At 35.3% G+C, this 20,462-nt stretch overlaps 1 protein-coding gene and 1 long non-coding RNA gene across 4 annotated transcripts; one reads left to right on the top strand and one right to left on the bottom strand.

The window, feature by feature from the left end:
- The first annotated feature begins 5,364 nt into the window (after positions 1–5,364).
- On the top strand, positions 5,365–7,884 carry LOC141705945 (uncharacterized). 2 transcript variants are annotated; one of them, XR_012568542.1, is made up of 3 exons: positions 5,365–6,140; positions 6,497–6,753; positions 7,288–7,884. XR_012568542.1 is itself a non-coding variant. In XM_074508803.1 (3 exons), exons 2-3 carry the CDS (start codon positions 7,174–7,176, stop codon positions 7,741–7,743), a joined length of 468 nt encoding a protein of 155 aa, XP_074364904.1. In that variant the 5' UTR covers positions 5,365–6,140; positions 6,497–7,173; the 3' UTR covers positions 7,744–7,884. The 2 variants fall into 2 exon arrangements, 1 of the variants encoding a protein (XP_074364904.1); XM_074508803.1 differs by having other exon boundaries at positions 6,497–7,185.
- Positions 7,885–17,301: 9,417 nt separating this feature from the next.
- LOC141705944 (uncharacterized) lies at positions 17,302–18,916 on the bottom strand. Of its 2 annotated transcripts, none has more exons than XR_012568541.1 (3): positions 18,346–18,916; positions 17,936–18,055; positions 17,302–17,821 (listed from the first exon to the last, which is right to left on the bottom strand). It is a non-coding gene; the product is annotated as an uncharacterized LOC141705944 (long non-coding RNA). The 2 variants fall into 2 exon arrangements; XR_012568540.1 differs by having other exon boundaries at positions 18,778–18,916.
- Positions 18,917–20,462: the final 1,546 nt, after the last annotated feature.

Below are 20,462 nucleotides of genomic sequence, written 5' to 3'. Positions count from 1 at the left end.
AATCACTTAACAAACACGTTAAAAAGCACTGCTCTGATACCAATTGTAAGGTCCCGTAAGAGGGCTATTTTAAGCTAGAAGGGGGGTTGAATAGCTTAATTACCAATTTAAAAATTTTTGTGGCGTTTTAAAACTATTTTTATCCCTTTTTAATACTTTACCGAGTGGTTATGCAGTTTATATGTGCGGAAAATAAAGTGCAAGGAAAGAAAATACCACACGGTGATTTTATCCTGGTTCGCGATGGCACAACCTCTAATAGATTCGCTCACCCTTACTCCAGTCCCCGAGCTCCTCTCCCGGACTCGGGATTTTCCCTTATAATAAACTCACTCCTTTAGTAGGCGGAAAAGCCTTTACACCCTTTACAAGTATTTGTCTTGGTGCGTAACATAAGGGTCACCACCTCAAAATAAATGTAATACCTACACAATTTATCTTAGACAATAACTCCCCGCAATTTCTTCAAAGTTGTTGTAGAGCCTTTGTATGGACTTGGCTTCCTTAGCTTTTTCCGGTCTTAGATCTTAGTGATCCGGTCTTGGGTCTTTCCTCTTCTTCATGGTGCGAAGACTACTAACTCCCCGTTAGTACGTCTAGGACTTGGATCTTAGAATGAGAATCACCTCATGTCACTTCACCTCACTACAAAACTAATAAGACAATCCACGAAACAAAACAAGTAGGAAAAGATTTGTTTGAACTAGTATGTTACTGTACTAGCCCACAAGTAGTATAATATCCAAATAAGAATATTAAAACTAATTAGTTATACTTCACTTAGAATAATACAAGATGGTCAAGTATATTTATAATTACTCCTTTATAGATTTAATAAAATTGTGGAGTACTATGAGAAGTCCCTTTTTATATTAAGCACTAATGGCTTATGACTTCTTGAGTATTCTTCTTCTTTCGATTAAGTATTTATGGATCGAAGAATACTTTAATTACAACCTCGGAGTTGTAATTTTACCTTTAAGTATATCAACTTAAGGTTTTAAGGTATACTTGTATATTGACGATTATAAGGTCAAAGTATACTCTTTTAACTTCAAGCACGTTTATAAGATTTATGAGTCTTAGCCAAGATCCAATTAAATAAGTGCAAGTAATTGGCTTAAGATTGTGCTTTCGAAGTTTGGACGAATAATTACGAGTATTTTATAGATATCGTAGTATAACCCCACGGAAAACTGAAAGATGTTAGAAGGGACTTATACGATATGACTCGTAATTGTTTATATACACGATATGTGTTAGCCAAGATCCAATTAAATAGCGTAAATTAATTGGCTAACTCGTGAATTTGATTCGTCCTTAATTTTAACGGATGATTACGAAGTAGTTTATATGGAACAAACTATAATCCCCCGGAACACTAAAGATGTTAGAAGGGATTACACTTTTACTTCGTAATATTTTATATGTACGTTATTAGTTAGACAAGATCCAATTAAAAGCGTTCAGTAATTGTCTAACTCGTACGATCCGTTTTAAGATTTGACAAATTACGAAGTGTTTATATGAGACAGGTAATAATCCCCCGGAACACTAAAGATGATAGAAGGGATTACACTTTTACTTCGTAATTATTTTATGAGCACGAATGAATGTTAGACAAGATCCAATTAAAGTGCAAGAAATAATTAGCTAACTCGCACTTGTGTCAAATATAATCTCCCCCTTGGAGATAAAGTACTTATTCGAATTCCGAGTTCGAATCTAAGTTCTCCCTGAGAACTTCCTTTATAAGAGAGCTTGTATTAGAGCTTAAGATGAAGTAGAGAAGTTAAGTACAAAGCTTAAATACAAAGAACTCAAATAAGAAGCTAAAACTAACCACTTTTGAAAAATGGTCGGAAAAGTTCGCCGGAAAAATTCGCCGGAGGTTCGGCCGGATTTTGGCTATTGGCCGAACTTGGGCAGCCCTTCGGGAGGCCGGGAAGTGGTAGTGGATGAGCTCACTTGGTGGGATAAAGCTTGGTTGGGTGAAGCTAAGCTTGCGTTTCAAAAACCTTGTATATATGTAAGTATATAGAAGAGAGAGAAAGTTTTTGAGAAGAAGTGTGTGTATAGAATTTGAAAGAGATGAAGAGAACCACTTCTTGAAAAAATCTTAGCAACTTTGTGGCTCTTTAGCTTGTTGAAAATGGTTTGGGGTGGGGGTTTATTTATAGGAGAAGTTGGGTGGAATGAATGGTGAAGATTTGAGAAGGAATGGATGGTGGATGGAGTGTATCACATGGATTGATGACATGGAAAGTAGGTTGTGTTTCTTTGCAAGTGTGAAGGAAGCACAAGCTAGTACTCATTCAAATCTCAGCTGATATATATATATTAAATATATATATTTCTTTTCTTTTAATCATTCATTAATTACTTTAATTAAGGATTAAGCACCATTAATTATGACCACCCAAAAACACTTAAATAGATATCATAAAAAATATGATAATTAACTAAATAATATAAAATGATGTCCTGCAAGTTTTGGTCAACTTTAGTCAATGGTAGCTAGGTCAAACTTGGTCAACTGTGGGACCAACTGCCTCGATTTTTGTGCCCGGACAAAAATTCTCTGACAGCTACGAAATTTTTACCATACTTAGAAAATAAAATTTAAATGATCCATACCAAATTTAAAGTCATTCTAGCATGTGGAAGTATTTTATCTAAAATTGAAACTGTTCTGTCAGCCTTTCTTCCGAGTAAAAATACCATTGGTCTTGAAATAAAGGAGATGGATCTTTTGACCAAAGTTTTGACTTGTATAAATACTTAAAATATATTTCCTAATATATGAGATATATTTGGGTGATAGGAAATGTATTTGAGTATTTGTTTGAATAATTTTCTCCGAGAAATGCTGATTTTATGAAATGGGAGAAAATTACTATGAGTATAAAGAAATGAGTTGCAGAACTGGATATTAATATTCCAATCATGAATATTAATAATCTTTGAATAAAAACTCTTTTGATTATATGTAGAGATATATTTTGGAGCGAACAGTTAAATGTTTTGGATATAGCACGAGACTTCTAAAGAATATCTCTGATATATTCTTAATTCGAGCTTGTTGCCATATTCCTGTTGCAACACAGATCTAAGAAATATCATATCTTGATGTTTCTTCTTCGATCATATTGTCTTAGAGATATATTCCATAAAGATATAGTTTTGATATTTTGCAAGAATGGAATATCTCTTTTATCTGTTTAAAAGACATGATTTTGCTAGTTTGACTTTGATTTGGATCAATTAAATTCATGTCCTAATGGAGAGGATCTACATGTTCTTTAATTTTATGTTTAATCGTACAAATACCAAAATAAATAATATATCGAAGATATCCTTTCATAAATTTCTTCGATTTTAATGATATTAATTTATCAAGATTTACCTATATTTTTCAATGTCATCAAAATAATGAAACTAGATAGATAGTGTATATCAGTCTTGCGCTCTCTCGAGAGCCACCTCAACACCGAGGGGCCATGGCCATCCGGTTTGGTTAGGTTTATATATTAAATCAGAACCAAATAGCATAATTATAGTTTTAAAAAAATCCAGACCAACCCAAAACTCGTAACCCAATTAAATCAAGCTAGTTAGGGGTTTTATTCGGTTCGGTTTAGCGAATTTTGGTGATTTACGATAATTATTATTCGTGAACTCGGTAAATAAAAATATATTTCTTCTTTCTTTTTTAAGCAACATTGCTTCTATTTAAACTTTCTTTCTTACAATTTGCATAATTAATACTATAATTATGTATTCTTTCGAAGTAAAGTGTATCACTCGTATTACTTGCAAATGACTAACGTCTAATAACATTTTCAGCAATTAGTTGAAATAATATATGTTTAATATAAAATAAAAAAGTCTTCAACATTATTTTTAAAGTAAAACAATACACAATTTATTAAAATGTATAATAAATTCGTGATTATTTGATGAGATTTAACACGAATCTAGTTATTGATTATATAATATAATTATTTTATGTTATATAATCATAAATATAAAATCGTTTATATATTAATCGGTTCGGATCGAAAATGAATTGAGTTAAGGTCAAACCAAAACATACCCAAAATACATGGATTTTTTAAGTAGTTGAACCATAACCGCAGACCATATTTTAATTTCGGTTTGGGTTGATTTAGTATCGGCTCGGGTTATGCGGATTATGCAATTTAACCCGAACCGTTATCACCCCTGTCGACATCCTTGTAAAAAAAATCTCATAATAACTCTCTTATTGATTATTACAATATACTTAAAAAACATTATGGGTTTGTCTAGTGTGCGTCCATGTGCACATGCTAAGCACTAAAACTTATAAAATTTAGAGTGTTTTAATTGATGTATTTGTTGTAAATGCAGGGAGGTTTAGCATTATTAAGAAGTATTACCCAATCAAAACAAAGTAAAATTATAAAAGTTTATGCTTAATGTGTGCACATAGGCACATTACAGAAAAACCGTTTTTCCTCTGTTGATTTCCTCTATTCGAATTTCTATCAACATATCTAAACTGAAATTGGCATCCTAATCGTTTCATTCATTTGCCATCGACCAATATACTCTCCCTCTCCAGTTTCATTTTATTTTTTATTAACAAAGACAGTGCATCCTCACTGTCTATGTACATGATAAATTTCTTTTTTGCAAACGACGACGACTTTCGAAATGACCCAAAGACTGGCCCCTGTAGCCATTCCCCAGCCCAGTTTCACTCTGTTTTGGTGTTTTTTATTGGGTTAAATGCTAAAGTTGACTAAAATTATGCGAAATAAAATAAGTATAAAGAAGAGACGAAAAGGTTTTGTTAACGCGAAAAATCCCAAATTGGAATAAAAACAGCGGGTTGGGATTGTGCCCAAGCCAATAAATTTTCACTATAATAATGTGTTACAATCGGAAAGTATGCATCAAGAAAAATTTTAAGTGTTTGTTTTTGTGATTTTTGTTGTGTCCCTTTTCTTCTACTTCTCATGCCTTTTATAATCAGGCTCTGTCATTTGAAATTGTTACCCACTCTCCCATCTCCACCTTTTTCTCCCTTATCCTCTCTTTCTTGTTTATAATTTTTTTTGAATGTTTGTTACAACCATTCCGTTGTTGCTCGGTCCACCTGAGTTAGTTCCTTTGGGCTTTTGCCTTCCCAATCCATGAAGCCCATTTGAGTTGGATTCTTTGTCCATCAATTGTTGCCCCAAGTCGAATCACAAGTCCTGTCCATTTTGTATCACAACAATAGCCCCTGATTTTATATATTGAAATCAATTTATAAAATCACTTCACACTTTATTCATTTATTTGAACATATTTCTAGGCAGACGCACAGTCCCCTCGATCTCCGCACTGTCCTCTATTTTCATGTGCATCCAATAAGTCTTTCCCCTTATCAACATTTCTCTCATCCCAATCTTCTTTTCACGCACATCTCTATATACCTCCACTCTTGTGACTCTTTGTTCTCCATTCTTCTCTTCAAATTCTTTTCTCCCCAGTTCCTTATTTCCTAACCATGGCCAAAAAGAATGTTAAAACCTCTTCTTCTCGAAACGTCGATAGTGATGATATTCTCGTTGATGAATCCAAATGGATCCCTACTGAAACCCTCGAATCTTATGACAACAGACCTAGTGCTCTAAAGAAAGAGAAGTTTGGAGAGGCTAAACTCCTCTTCCGTCATGATGTCATTACTGTTTTGCCTGGTCCTAATGAACTCGCATATTGGTACAGAAAAAACTGGGTCTGTTTTTATTATTATCCCTTTGAGATCGGGATGGTGTTCCCCTTTCCAAAACTTGTCGCAAATGTTCTTGTCGCTCTTGAGGTCTCTCCAGATTAGCTAATGCCATCTGCATGGAGGACTCTTGCTTGCTTGGAGGCCATCGAAGCAAAACACAATCTGAAAATTGATGTGAACGTGATCAAATACTCATATGATCTCAAAAAGCACGGAGGTTATCATTATTATTTCTCCAACGACTTGAAAGGCGACCCACTGGTTCTGAACAATGATAACGTGAATGACCGGGGTTGGAAACTTGACTATTTCTTTGCTGACAAGACATCTTTAGGAGATGATGCTGCTTACCTCCTTGAGCGTTAGAATGCTAAAGGTATTTTCTTACTTCTCCTCATACTTTATTTCTAATCTCCGTTTGTTGCAACATGCAAGCATGTTCCGATTAATTCTATATGTTGTTTTGTAAATTCCAATTATCACCTAACTTACCCCTTTTTATTTATTTATTGTCGTAGTTTACTTGTCTTTCATGTCTGTAATCCATTTTATTATCATCGTTTGTTGTGTTTTTTTTAACAACCTGTGCCTCTTGTATTGTCGATTTTTGCACTCATTTTATGTAGATTCCGACTTCTCTTTTGATGAAAAGAACAGTGATGCTAAATACATTGTCGAGAAGATTCTCACATTACCTGTTGCTGACAAATTATGGCCTAACTGCCTCCATAGGCCAATTCGTAATGCAGGCCTTGTTGATGTTGATGATTTTATGCTGAGAATGAAAAAATTCAAGGGAAAAATTGATGTTGATGACAGTGACAAAGTCATTCCCAAAAGTGCGGCTAGTCGGACAAGGAGTAGGTTAATGAACAAGCCAATTGCCAATCCTTCTACCTTCATTCTGAGTTTATCATTTGAATCCCGTGAAAGTCCCAAAGGCGAGGAAAAGAATATTGAGATGAGTTCTGGGCGCATCTACGCCAAAGGTATTCGTTCCTTTCTTCGTTTGTTGACATTTTTGTTTCTCTCCACATGCTTTTCTGCAATTCTTTTATCATATATTGAGCCTTTCTTTTTTGTCATAGAGTTTAAACTTCCTGTGATTAAACCACTGCTGATTATTAGTAGAAATTTTTTCAAAAGAGCTCATGAAGATAAGCCTTCTGAGACTGAGCCATCCAAAGCCCCTATCATATTAAGCCTAAACTTTAATCCCCTCTCTAAGAAAGTCAAGATTAATCCTTCTAGTTCTGCTACTCTTGGAATGACTGACTCTTTTATGCCTCTTGTTTTCTATAAATTTGATGTTGATGCCAAGCCTTCATCCTTCAGACACCTTCTCAGTGATATGTTGCTTCCTCAAACCCTTAAGGTTTAATCTACCAAGAGCATAAGTCGTGTTCTTGATGAGGCATCAGGTCATGCTTTCTACATAAGAGTCCTTCTTGTATTATCACTTTTGATCCTTATTCGATTTATTTTGTTGAGTTATCTCATTGAGTTGTTTTTTTGTCTTGTAGGTTCTTCAAAATACTATGGCTGCTCGCGAGTTTTATGAGAATGAGTTCAAAAGGCTCAGTCAGATTGAAGTGGAGCACAAAGATTGTTCTGAAAAGCTCTGTGCTGTACTTGAGCGGGCTAGAGAAAACCTCAAAATGGCTAAAGAAATACAGAAAGAGTTAGATGATTTTGCATCAAAGGTCCAGTTTTTAAAGTCTGAGATGCGTGATGAAGCTACCAAAGTAGTTACCCAACAAAGCATGCGTACTCGTGTTGAGATGATATTTAAGTATAGTCGTGGTGAATGGAAATCCTGGGACGTGGCTGATACTCTTAAGATTTACAATTACTCTTATCCTGATGATGCTTTCCAGGTAGAAGTTCTTGTTGATCAAGAGCTAAAGTCCCCAAGGGACGTGAATCCTGTGGAAGACATGTCCAAATCTGTGGATGGTGTTATTCCAGGAGATGTCTGATGTTTCCATGTTGGCTTAAGTACTTAATTTTCCTAGGATTTCCTTGTGTCATATTTTGAACTTCTTTATTTTGTTTGATCGTGTTAACTCCCGTATGCCGCTTTTCAAGCGAGGAATTGTTCGTGTTTTGGACTATTTTAATTTAGACCTTCTTTGTTTCTTTATTTGTCATATCTTTATCTCTATCATTTTTTGTTTTTGTTTTGGACTTGTGATTCATGTTGACATTATAATCATTTTTTATTGAAATTCGTCGATGCATGCATTGTAAGAAGTTGCTAAGAAATATTAAATTTCTTGAAGCATATTCCGTTTAAATGTGATTTTTAAGGCTTATTGCCTATATTTGTTAAATAAACTTCAAGACATTCATCTTGTATTGTTACCTTGTGGTAGCCAATATATTCGTAGAATGGGATGATCAACCCCTTCGTAATTTTTGGGTTCCGTTATGTGAATAATTGCTTGGTTAAGCATGTGTCAACGTTTGAAATGTAAAAATTAAGAATGTATCACCATGTGTGTAGGTTGAAATTAATCAGTCTTCAAAACGAACACTATATTTAATAATCTTCAAAGAAAACTCAATTCCTACGTAGGTTACTAAATCACTACATGTCCTAGTGACTTATTCAACTACTCAATTATTAGTATTCAAATGCTAAGTGACATTCCTGTAGGGAGTCACATGTGATATTTTTTGAGATGATATGCATTCCAGCTCCTTGCTACTTGTACACCATCTAATGTTGACAGACGATATGCGCCTCGACCTACAACTTCATCAATCAAATTGGGTCCTTCCCAGGAATCAACAAACTTTCCTACACTTGTGTCAATTGTGTTTTGATAGGCCTTTCTCAACACCATGTCCCCAACTGCAAACATCCAGATATGTAAATTCTTGTTGTAGCTGTTTGCCACCCTTTGTTGATATGATGCAAGTCGTAACTTTTCCATGTCAAGTAGCTCATCTATAGTGTCCAAGTCATGTACTCGTTCTTTATCGTTTGTATATTCCGTCAGCAGTCCATACCTTGCTGTTGGCATCATGATTTCTGTTGGCAGGACGACTTCAGTTGCATAAACTAGACTGTAAGGTGTTTTCCCTGTGGATGTCTTTGGAGTAGTTCTATCTTACCATATGACCCATGGAAGATGCTCAACTTACTTTCCCTTACACGATGTAAGTCTCTTCTTTAAGTTGTTGATGATTATTTTATTGCTTGATTCTGCTTGCCCATTTGTATGAGGATAGCGGGGTGTTGATTTGACCAAGTTAATGTTCCATTGATGGCAAAAGGCTTCTGTTTCGTCACTTATGAATTGTGAGCCATTGTCACAAATATCTCTGCAGGGACACCAAATTTGCAAATTATGTTCCGTTTGATAAAAGAAATAACCTCTTTTGACTTGACATGTCGAAAGGCTTCTGATTCTATCCATTTGGAGAAGTAGTCCATAACAGCTAGCATGTAGACCTTTTGTCCAGAAGGGGGGGGCATTTTACCCACTATGTCCATACCACATCTCATGAATGGCCAAGACGGGAGTGTTGAATGTAATTTCTCTGAAGGTGCATGTATAAGGGGAGCGTGTCGTGGGCATGCATCGCACCTTTTGACATGATCTACTACATCCTGTTTTAGTGTTGGCCAATAATATCCTATTCGTAAAATTTTGCAAGATAGGTTTCTTCCTCCAGTATGGTTTCCATAATCTCCTTCATGCACATTATGGAGGACATGTTCAGCTTCTCCCTTGTTCAAACATCTCTGCAATAGGCCTGTAACAGATTTTTTGAACAACACTTGATCAATGATAACAAATTTGAACGCTTTCATCCTGAATGTGTGTGCTTCATTATTGTTGGTTGGTTCCAAGTGTTAAGTAGTCCACATATGCTTTCATCCAATCTTCATTTGTTTCATCATCCGTTAGTTCATTGACTTCTTCTCCCGTCTTCCACCTTTCTCTGGCTGAGTTTAATATATGAATGATTGGTATTTTGGACAGACTTTCATGGTGAAATACTACTCCTAAACCAGCCAAAACATCAGCTTGTGTATTCAATTCCCTTGGAATTTGTTGGATAATGAATACGTCAAATTTCCCTTGTAATTCCTTTGATAATATCCAAGTATGCAGCCATTTTCTCGTCTTTTGCTTCGTAAGATCCTTTGACATGATTAACAATCAGGAGTGAATCACAGTTGACACTAATGTTGGTGACTTTAAGATCAATTGCGGTAGTCAAGCCTATTATCAGCGCCTCGTATTCAGATTCATTGTTTGTGGCCTTGAACTCACAACATAGTGAGTACACCATGATGTCTTCCTGTGGCGACTTCAAGACAAGTCCTAGCCATGTCCCATTTTATTTTGAGGCCCCATCAGTGTATGATAACCACGATTTTACACCAGTCTTCGATATCAGATGTTGGAGTTCTTCATCCGCCTTGCTCAATAGATTTGGACTGAAGTCTGCCACAAAATTGGCTAGTGATTGCAACTTTATGGCTGTTCTTGACTCATATGTAATATTATACATGCTCAAACAAATGGACCATTTGGCAAGTCGTAAGGTCAATTCTGGCTTGCTCAGGACAGTTTTTATGGGGTAGTTTATCCTGACGCACATCTTGTATGACTCAAAGTAGTGACGTAGTTTCACCGATGTCATGGCCAACGCTAGGACTAGCTTCTCGAGAGTTGAATATCTTGTTTCTGCATCAAGTAAACTTCTAATGACGTAGTAGATTGGGAATTACATACTTCCTTCTTCTCTAACTAAGACCCCACTGACAGCATGGTCCGTGACTGAATGATATACAAAGAGCATTTCACCTGGAATAGGTTTCGACAATAAAGGTGATGTCATAAGATATTATTTCAACTTGTCAAGTGCTGCCTCATGCTTTTCTGTCCAATCGAATCCTTTGTTCTTCTATAACACGTCATAGAATAGTCTGCACCTGTCAGAAGATCATGATATGAATTTATTCAGTGCAGCTACTCTTCCAGTCAATTTTTGGACATCTTTTAACGTTGTTGGGCTTGTTAAATTCATGATGGCCTTAACTTGTTCTGGGCTAGCCTCAATGCCTCTTCTCGTCACCATGTGTCCTAAGAATTTTCCAGAGGAGATGGAAAAGTTGCATTTTGATGGGTTTAGCTTTTTGTTGTAGGCTTTTAAAATGTTAAAGACCTCTTCAAGATCCCTTACATGATCTGTTGCGTTCTTTGACTTCACCACCATGGCGTCTATGTATACCTCAATCGTGTGCCCAATTTATTCCTTGAACATCTTGTTAACCAATCGTTGGAATGTTGCACTTGCATTTCGTACACTAAAAGGCATAGCTAGGTAACAATATATTCCTCTTTCAGTTACGAAAGCTGTCTTCTCAGCATCAGAGGGGTCCATCGGTATTTGGTTGAATCCACTTGACGCATCCAGAAATGTTAGCAGTTCATGTCCTGCTATTGAAACCACCATAGTGTCAATGTGTGGTAATGGATACGGATCCCTTGGGCAGGCCTTGTTCAAATCCGTATAATTAACACATACTCTCCACTTTCCATTCTTCTTTTGCACAATGACAACGTTGGCTAGCCATTCGGGATAGTCTACTTCTCGTATCATTCCTTTTTTGAGTAGTCTGTTGACCTCTTCATTGATGATCTTTGTTCCTTTCAGGAGCAAACTTACGCCTTTTCTGTTGTACCGGGACATACTTGGGGTCCACGTTTAACTTATGTTTTATGATGTCAGGATTGATTCCTGTTATGTCTTCATGTTCCCAAGCGAATGCAACTACGTGTCGTTAAAAACTCCACAAGGTTGGCCTCAATCTGTGGTGACACATCTTCGCCTAACAAGACTTTCTTTCCTCCTGTCGTCAAGTCTATCTCAGTCAACTATTCTGGACCACTTAGCAGAACATCACGGATCTCTTTTTGCGTATGTTATATTGTGGGCTTCAGGCATGTTTTGTAGCATTCTCTCTCCGTGTTTTGGTCACCTCGTATTTGTTGTACTCCCCATGGTGTTGGGAACTTGGCTACTTGGTTCAATATGGACTGAACTACCTTCATGTCATGTATCCAAACTCTTCCCAGAATGATATTGTAAGTTGATCCACCATCAATTACTAAAAACCTATGTAGTAAATTGATGCCTCTTGCATACGCGGGTAAGTGGATTTCTCCTATTGTTCTTTTGTCTCCCCACTGAATTCTACTAGTGTCGTGAATCTCTTTTCAATGTCAGCTTCCGTCAGCCCCATCTGCCTCAGGGTATCAACCATAATGATATTTACTGCGCTTCCATTGTCTACGAGTATTCTTTTGATGAGACAATTGCCAATGGGCAGTTATATGACCAGACTGTCATGTTGGGGTCCTCTAACGTGTTCCATGTCTAAATCATCAAATTGTAGTACTTGACCAGCATCAGTCGAGACGTCTGCTCTTGTAACTTGAACTCTATTCCCTCTAGCCCTTCTCTTAGCCTGAGAGTATATGGCTCCACACACCTCAGATCCTCCTACAATAAAGTTGATCACCTTGTGATGCGGTGGCGGAGGTGGCAGTCCTGATTTTGTCTTGTCGTTTCTAACGTAATTGCTTTTCTGAGTTGAGATGTATTCAGTTAGATAGCCTTTTTTCACTAATGCCTCAATTTCTTTCCTTAGGGACACACAATCATTGACCTTATGCCCATAGTCTGCATAAAATTCACACCACAATCTTGAATCTGGGTTTGATTTGGGCTTCGTAGTTTTGGGTGGCCATCTGACAACATTGCCTAGTTTCTCAAATTCTTTGACCAACACGGTTGGACTTACACTAAAGCCGTAGCTGTCGTACGTGGGTGGAAGGTTGGGGTCCTTCCTCCAATTAGCTCTTCCTTGTGATGTATTAATGCTCGCAAACTACGAGTGTATGGCTTATATTCTGGCTTGTGGTCTCTTTGTCTTACGGTGGTCTTCCTGTTTGGATGGTAATACTTCTCTTCATCTTCTCTCCTGTCCTCTTCCAAACGTATTTGTGCCAAGGCTTTTGCCAGAACATCATCCATTATTTTTGCACAGATACTTTATTAATTCGTCATAAAGTGGGAAGTATTTTCTCAGCCCTCTTCTGAATGCTTCTATTTCCGTAGGAGTGTCACAGTTCGTTATAGTCACCTTTTCCTTGTTGAATTTTGTCAAATAGTCTCTTAGTGGCTCTCGGTATTTCTGGTAGATCTTATATAGGTCACTCGTCGTCTTCTTAAAGTGTCGACTGCATGCAAGTTGCAGATTGAAGGCGTCCACAATATCTGCGAATGTTCCAATGCTACCATTTGGCAAATTAACGAACCATTATAGTGCAGGTCCTGTCAACGTGGAACCAAATCCCTTGCACATGCATGGCTCCTTAAGGTCCATGGTAATCGGTATAGTAAACATCCGTTGCTTGTATTGTGCAATGTGTTCTTGTGGATCTGTCGAGCCACCATACGCCTTCATGCTTGGTATTGCAAACCGTTTGGGGATCTCTACTTGGGCTATCTCATCTGTAAAAGGGGAGTCTGCGTAACTCATGGGTGTGGCTTTTTCCAATGGCTTTGGCACCCCTGGGATCCTTTGTATCATGTCCTTTACCTCATGTAGTTCCTTCTTGACGGATTCCGGCATATTATTGTGCGAACGAGATTTCTTGTGTTTCGTCTTTCTCTTGCCATTCTCTCGCTCACCTGGTCCTCCTCTGTTAGTTTCCTCTGCATTGGTTTGTTTACCCATGATTCTTCCTTCTTCATCCATGAGGATAACATCATTGTCATTTATGTGTGGATCTTCCACATTTTGTTCCTCTTCGTCGTTGAACAAACGTCTTGCGACACTCTTCACTATTTTGCTGCTCCTTCGCCTGCTGCTTGACTTCACCGTGGTCAACTCCTTTTTCAGGTTCTCATTTTTCGATAGTAGGCCTTCCATGTCAGCCAGCACCTTTTTCACTATCGCCATCAGTTCAGTGTTTTCGGCTTGTTGAGAGGCCTCCGCTTGATGAAATGAGTCGTCGTTGGTCATGCCTTCAAGCTTTTAGCAAATTTCCCACAGACGACGCCAACTTATTTTGCTGTTTTTTTTATTGGGTTAAATGCTAAACTTGACTAAAATAATGTGAAAGAAAATAAGTATAAAGAAGAAACATAAATATTTTGTTAACGCGGAAAATCCCAAATTGGAATAAAAATCGCGGGTTGGGATTGTGCCCAAGCCAATAAATTTTCACTATAATAATGTGTTACAATTGTAAAATATGCATAAGTAAAATTCTAAGTGTTTGTTTTTGTGATTTTTGTTGTGTCCCTTTTCTTTTACTTCTCCTGCCTTTTATAATTAGACTCTATCATTTGAAATCGTTACCCACTCTCCCATCTCCACCTTTTTCTCCCTTATCCTCTCTTTCTTGTTTATCATTTCTTTTGAATATTTGTTACATACAACCATTTATCCTCTCTTTCTTGTTTATCATTTCTTTTGAATATTTGTTACATACAACCATTCCCTTGTTGCTCGGTGCACCTGAGTTAGTTTGAGTTTTTGTCTTCCCAATCCATGAAGCCCATTTGAGTTGGATTCTGTCCATTAATTGTTGGCCCAAGTGGAATCACAAGTCTTGTCCATTTTGTATCACAACACACTCCAACTTAACCATGCTCATAAATTGAAATTAGAGAAAACATTCAACTTATTTTTTAATCCCAAACAATCTTAAAAATGTTTAAAATCTTGAAATTATAAGCATTAGATGTGTTTATGATAGAAATCTGAATTTAATTATCTTAACTCTTTTAAATCTCAACAAGCTGAGCCTTTTTTTAAAGAAACATATTTTCTAAATTCGTAGAAGTTTTAAATTTGGATTTATTATCATATACAACTAATAAAATATGTATTGCTTATTGAAAATCCATTTTCAAAATACATGTACATATACTTGAGAATACTTTTCAAAAAGTAAAAAAGAATATTACAAAATACGAGTTCTTTTACTAAACTATTTTTTTAAAATTAATAATGGATCTTTTCTATATGTTAATTTTCATATTATGAAAGAATTTTATAAATTCCTATTTCGCAAACAAAAATAAAAATACGAAAAGAAATAAAACACAACATCTTGTTTTCAAGCCAGAATAATTTAGCCACGACCATAACAGAGAGAGAGGGCTTAGGAGGGCCCATTTACATGTGTAGAGACTAGAAATTACTCCATCTCATATAATGTGTTATGTGTTGCCTAATTTATAGTTAATTTTATCGTATTTTGACTGTAAATTACATTTAATTTATTATTAAATAAATTTAAAACTTAAATCATTAAAAAATATATTTAATTCTTTTTAAAATGTAATTTTCAACTTTTTAAAATGATACATATATATCTCTTAATTATCAATCAAAAACTAGTCAATTTGACTACATAAAAGACATATATTCCCTATATTTTTTAATATATGACGTTTGACTTTTTAACACACAAATTTTTGAGGGTTGACTACATATTTAGAATTATTGTTTATAAAAATTTATTTTTTGAATAAAAGTATGAGATTAAAACTTTTATTCACAATTTTTTTTTAAAAAAAATAATTTTAACTATATGATAAAACCTTCTTTTTTTTGACGAACAATAAAATTTTATTGAACATAAAACATAAGAACAGTCGGGACAAACCCCCAAACCGACAACTACAACCTGATTGTGAAACAAAAACCGAGCTAAACAAATAGCCGTTTTGTTTTCAAATTGCTTAATATATAGAATATAAATATTCTTGATGATAAAAATGATTACAAAAGTTTCTCGAGCAATCCAGTCGACACCACTATCACTAAAAATAATAAAATCACAATTGACCTGCGCACATAAAAAATCGGTGATAGACCCGTGTTCATATCCATCAGTTACACCAACTGAGTTTGGGGTACAGATGCCCCATATATTGAACAATCTTTTGTTGTGCGAGGTGAACTCTCGCGATAAGTACCACAATTCCAGATTTGAAGCGGGTTGCCCAAATCTCCTAATACATCGTATAAATCATTTTTAATGCAACATGACAACGAATCAAAAACGTAACAAGACATACAACCAAAAATTGGGGACAATCAACAACCTAAAAAGATGAAGGATTTAGATCTCGATTTTATTGAAAACTATTATAATAGAAATTAAAGATTTAGAAATGGAGGAAACGGGACGAGAGTATGCATGAGACGGATGTGAATTTGATGGAAATAGGTAATGGTGAATGATGAATGATACTTATGAATGACGGCCGACCTCGTTAGGGTTTTGAGAGAAAAGAAGTTGTGGAGAGGGAGTGATCAAACCTTCTAATAATAAATATACCTGCGAGAAAGTTAAACATGATATATTAAAAAAACTGAGTAATACGATGGAGGGAGTAAAATGACTATTCATTTCCCCGATAATTCATTACTTGCTTCAAGCCGAGAATTCATTACTTGCTTCAAGTACAGTGATTTCGGGAATGTGAAAAAACTTTTCGCCGTGTTTCAATTTCCAAACGACTCTTCATCGTCTCATTCTAAGTGTTTATATATAGGAGTTTCAAGAACTTATGCAAGACCGTAAGTCATAAATAAATCGATAGAGCAGCAACATAATTAAAATGAGTTCCTCAGGAGCAGATACAATTCCCTTAAAGGCGGTGATAGATAAACAGAAGAAAAGAGTAGTGTTTGCTGAAGCAAGTAGCGAGTTTGTAGATGTGCTATTTAGCTTCCTCACGTTGCCAATGGGTACTATACAAAGACTCTTGCACATGCAAATATTGGCAGCTTCAACAATCTGTATGGAAGCATGTCAAATCTTGATACCAAGTATTTCACGTCACTACAATGCAAAGAGACGCTGCTCAAAACTTCAAATTCAGCAGGTTCAGCATGTCGAAAGCTTAAGATCAACATAGATGATACAAATCCCTTAGATTGGTGCATCTAAGCAAAACAAAGAAGTTTTTGTAGCTGAAACAGCATCTTTCATTATCAGGGATGATTTACGTATAACTCCTAATATTTTGGGTTCAACACTTGGGATACTAGAACAGAGCGGAATCACGGACTTTAAATTGCTTGAAGAGAAGACATTAATTTTTGGTCACGGTGAGGTAATGATTATTACTATCAAAGAAATACACAGATGAAAAAAATTTCAAAGATATAAGCTCTAATGTGAAGGATTTTGTGTCTTCAGGTGGAACATGGGTCTATCTGAAAGTAGTTTAGCATTCCCTAAATGTAGCAGAGGAGGTACTGTTAGGGGGCAAACAATGTTTATGGTGACAGATGACTTGGTTGTGACTCCATTGTCGTCCATGTCATGTATTACATTTCTTCAAAGTTTGGATGTTCTTCCAAGTGATATTGAGTAACAGGAGATCAGTCTTGGCATGGAAGAGGTATAATAACAGAAATAACTTTTTAGTACTCAATAGATATTTTTGATTTTTTAAGCATAACAATTCATTAATTATTTGACCTTTTTGCTCCTTATGTATAGTTCATTTAATCCTTAGAGTATCTAACTAACGACTCTGATTCGTTTTCCTAGTTTTATTTAGATATGCTTGATGTTAGGGTGAGATTAAGTAAACTAAAAAGTGAAATGAGTATTGACAGGTACTCAAAATTGGTTCCAAAAAATAGTTTTAAAATGATGTGGCATTGGTGATGTAATGATGTGTCATTTTTGGCTATTATAATTGGTGAAATTGATGTGAATACATGAAGTTAATTCTATTGATTGTGAGGTGACCAATCAAAACATGTCACGTGATATTTGAAACGGTTTTAAGAACCAATTTTGAGTACCTAGCATTTTTGAAGTGGAATAAAGAATCATCCAAATTATTAAATTTAAGGAAGCCTGAGATAGTAAAGTACTCTTCTCACTTTTCATATGAGACTTGTAACACATTTCTTAGCAGGCCTTATACTTGCTAATTGCGGCTCTCAGTTCTCCTTCAGTTCTGACCAATGGCCTAAAGCACTTGATACTGAAAAAACCGAATGAAGAGAAAATGTTAAAGAGGCCAAAGCACGAAACTTGAAGCAAGTGAGGTAACAGGATGGGACATAAATATTTGTAAAGCATTTGAAGTTGCAACTACCAAGCGAAAAAGTCCACAAGCAGAGAAATTTCTTGTGCCTTTTCGTATGAATATTTGTCTAAGCGTCGAAAGATTTGTGTCCGGTACATATTAGAAATGTAGTTGTAATTTCTCCAATTCCTGTTGACATTTGATAAAGCAATTAGCATTGAAGATCAAAATTTTGAAATATTATGAGCACGACATCACGACATCATCTATCTCTTAATACTCATCATAAATGTCTTGACAAGTTTCTCACTGATGATCAAGAAAACACTTGCCAATAATTTTGCATTTTTATTAAGCAGGTTGGTTGTCGATAAATGTGAGAAATGAATATTTAAATCGATAAAAGGGGGCACAACCCGCAAAAGGAACAACCAACAAATACTGATGCAGTTTACACACTATTCGAATTTATTTTCTACCTTGGGTGAGTTTGAGTCAAGGTCAATAACAGCACCATTTGTGATCACCCAACCAAGAGCAAAGCTAGTAAATGAACTATCCAGCAACTTTCAGTGAGAAATACTAGCTTCATTACATACTGCACCACTTCTTTTAACTCGCCTACTATTAAATGCAAATGAACTATAATGTGCTCTCCAGGTAGATATCCCCTTATAAAATTAGTTTCCAAATCACTCAAATTAAGAACCACCCTACAAACAAACCTCTGTTTCTGAACAAGCTCATTTATAAAAAGCCATTCTTTGACAAACTGTTTAATATCAATGACTATATCAACGGCCAACTCAACCCATTCCGAGTTCAAACATTCCAAAAAACATGTTGTTATACAAGTATGCAATATTAGAGTAAACATCAATCCCGGGCAATAAATTCAATTTTGGATCTACCTCTTCAATAGTGCACTCCAATACACACGTTTCCGGGTTTACATCTCCACAAATAATGTACCTTCCAACATTTGCAGAAGTAAAGATATACCAGAATCAGATAAAATAAGGCAAGCCATACAGAGAAGATAAATGTCTACATTGCATCACTCTGCTTCAATAAAGTCTTCACATCCTTCTTTATATAGAAGGTTGTATTTTTACAATAAGATAAGTTATACAAGTACAATATATAGTAAAAGTCTATAATGCCCTTCTCCCTCAATAATCTTGATATTTTAAAGTTACTTATTCCTTAAGATGGTATTAGAGTTCAGGATGGAAAAAAACTCAGGTTCAATTTCTGCCACCCCAAATATTTCTCACAATTTATCATGTACACGAAAGTCAAATTGATACCCCAAAAAAAGGGCACACGTGATCCACCACTACAAGAAACAAGGAAAAATACATCACCGTTTTAATATCGATTGAAAAAGCCACTAGTGTTAAAAAGACTTTTAACATCGGTCTGTTTTTAAACGATATTAAAGTGTTTGTAGATATCGGTTCATATTGTAACTGTTGTCTAATCTTTATTTTTTAAAAAAAATGAAAAAAATGGATACATCAGTTTAAAGAGTAAACATTTTCTTATCTCAATTTATTAAAAAAATAAAAAATTGGCTCTTATTATATAGATACTTCTCCGCTTATTACAACAAAAATTTCCCCTTAACCAAAATTATAATTTCCTCTTGTCTCAACTTAGTTCCCCCCTTTTTCACTCGTTTCACCCTCGAGTACTACACATTCTCTCTCTCTCACCGTGTCTCTCTCAGTCACTGTCCCTCTCTCCCTTGCTATCTCTCTCTCCCTCTTCAAACTTTAACCCTAATTTTTCTACACAAATCTAACAATCCCTAATTAATTAAAATGGAGCAAGATTGTTTCAACCCATCTTCAGATTCTAGGTTTGTTTTCGATTAACCCATTCTTAATTATTGTGTGCTACTTATTCATATTTTGTTTAATTTTTTTCATTTTTTTTATTTTGAACTTTTATTTTTTCCGTATATCTGGAAGTTCTTAACTTTGGGAGTTCGTTTATGTTATTAAGGTATATTTTTCAAATATTTTTTGATTGCATGTACATGTTTAGAGTTTTTCTTCTCTAAAAATATTTACACAAGTGTTAATTTTTTTTTTGACTTTTTCTGTGCATATGAATTATTTTAAATTTACATGATTTTGATTATGTTTATGTTGTTGAAATATACAATTAAATTATTTTGATTTTGCAGCAAAACGTTATTTTAACCTTTGGACTTTGCTTAGATTCAGAGCAATTTGAGATATATTTTGCACTATGGAGGTTAGTGTGCTTCTCCATATCTGATGTAATTGTATAAAACTTAGACATTATATGTGCATGTGTTTAATTGAAAAAATATTTAGGCAGTGGTAGACATTGTACGTGTACGTGTTAAACCTTAGACATTGTACATGTACTAATTAGTGTGCATACATCTATATTTTGTTGTTAAACCTCAAACATGATATGTGTTTAATTGTAAAAAGCTTCAGGCAATGGTAGATATAATTTTGAAATCATATATTAAAGAAGAATAATATTAATTAAGGATAGTTGCTCTATTGTTCATATTTGTTTCTTGCATCTGCATTTTAATTTGTATTTCTTGTGT

Source organism: Apium graveolens, chromosome 2 (genome assembly GCF_009905375.1).
Source record: "Apium graveolens cultivar Ventura chromosome 2, ASM990537v1, whole genome shotgun sequence".
NCBI lineage: Eukaryota > Viridiplantae > Streptophyta > Magnoliopsida > Apiales > Apiaceae > Apium > Apium graveolens.
Note: the sequence above shows the minus strand (reverse complement) of the source record. Positions and strands in the feature narration are given on the sequence as shown.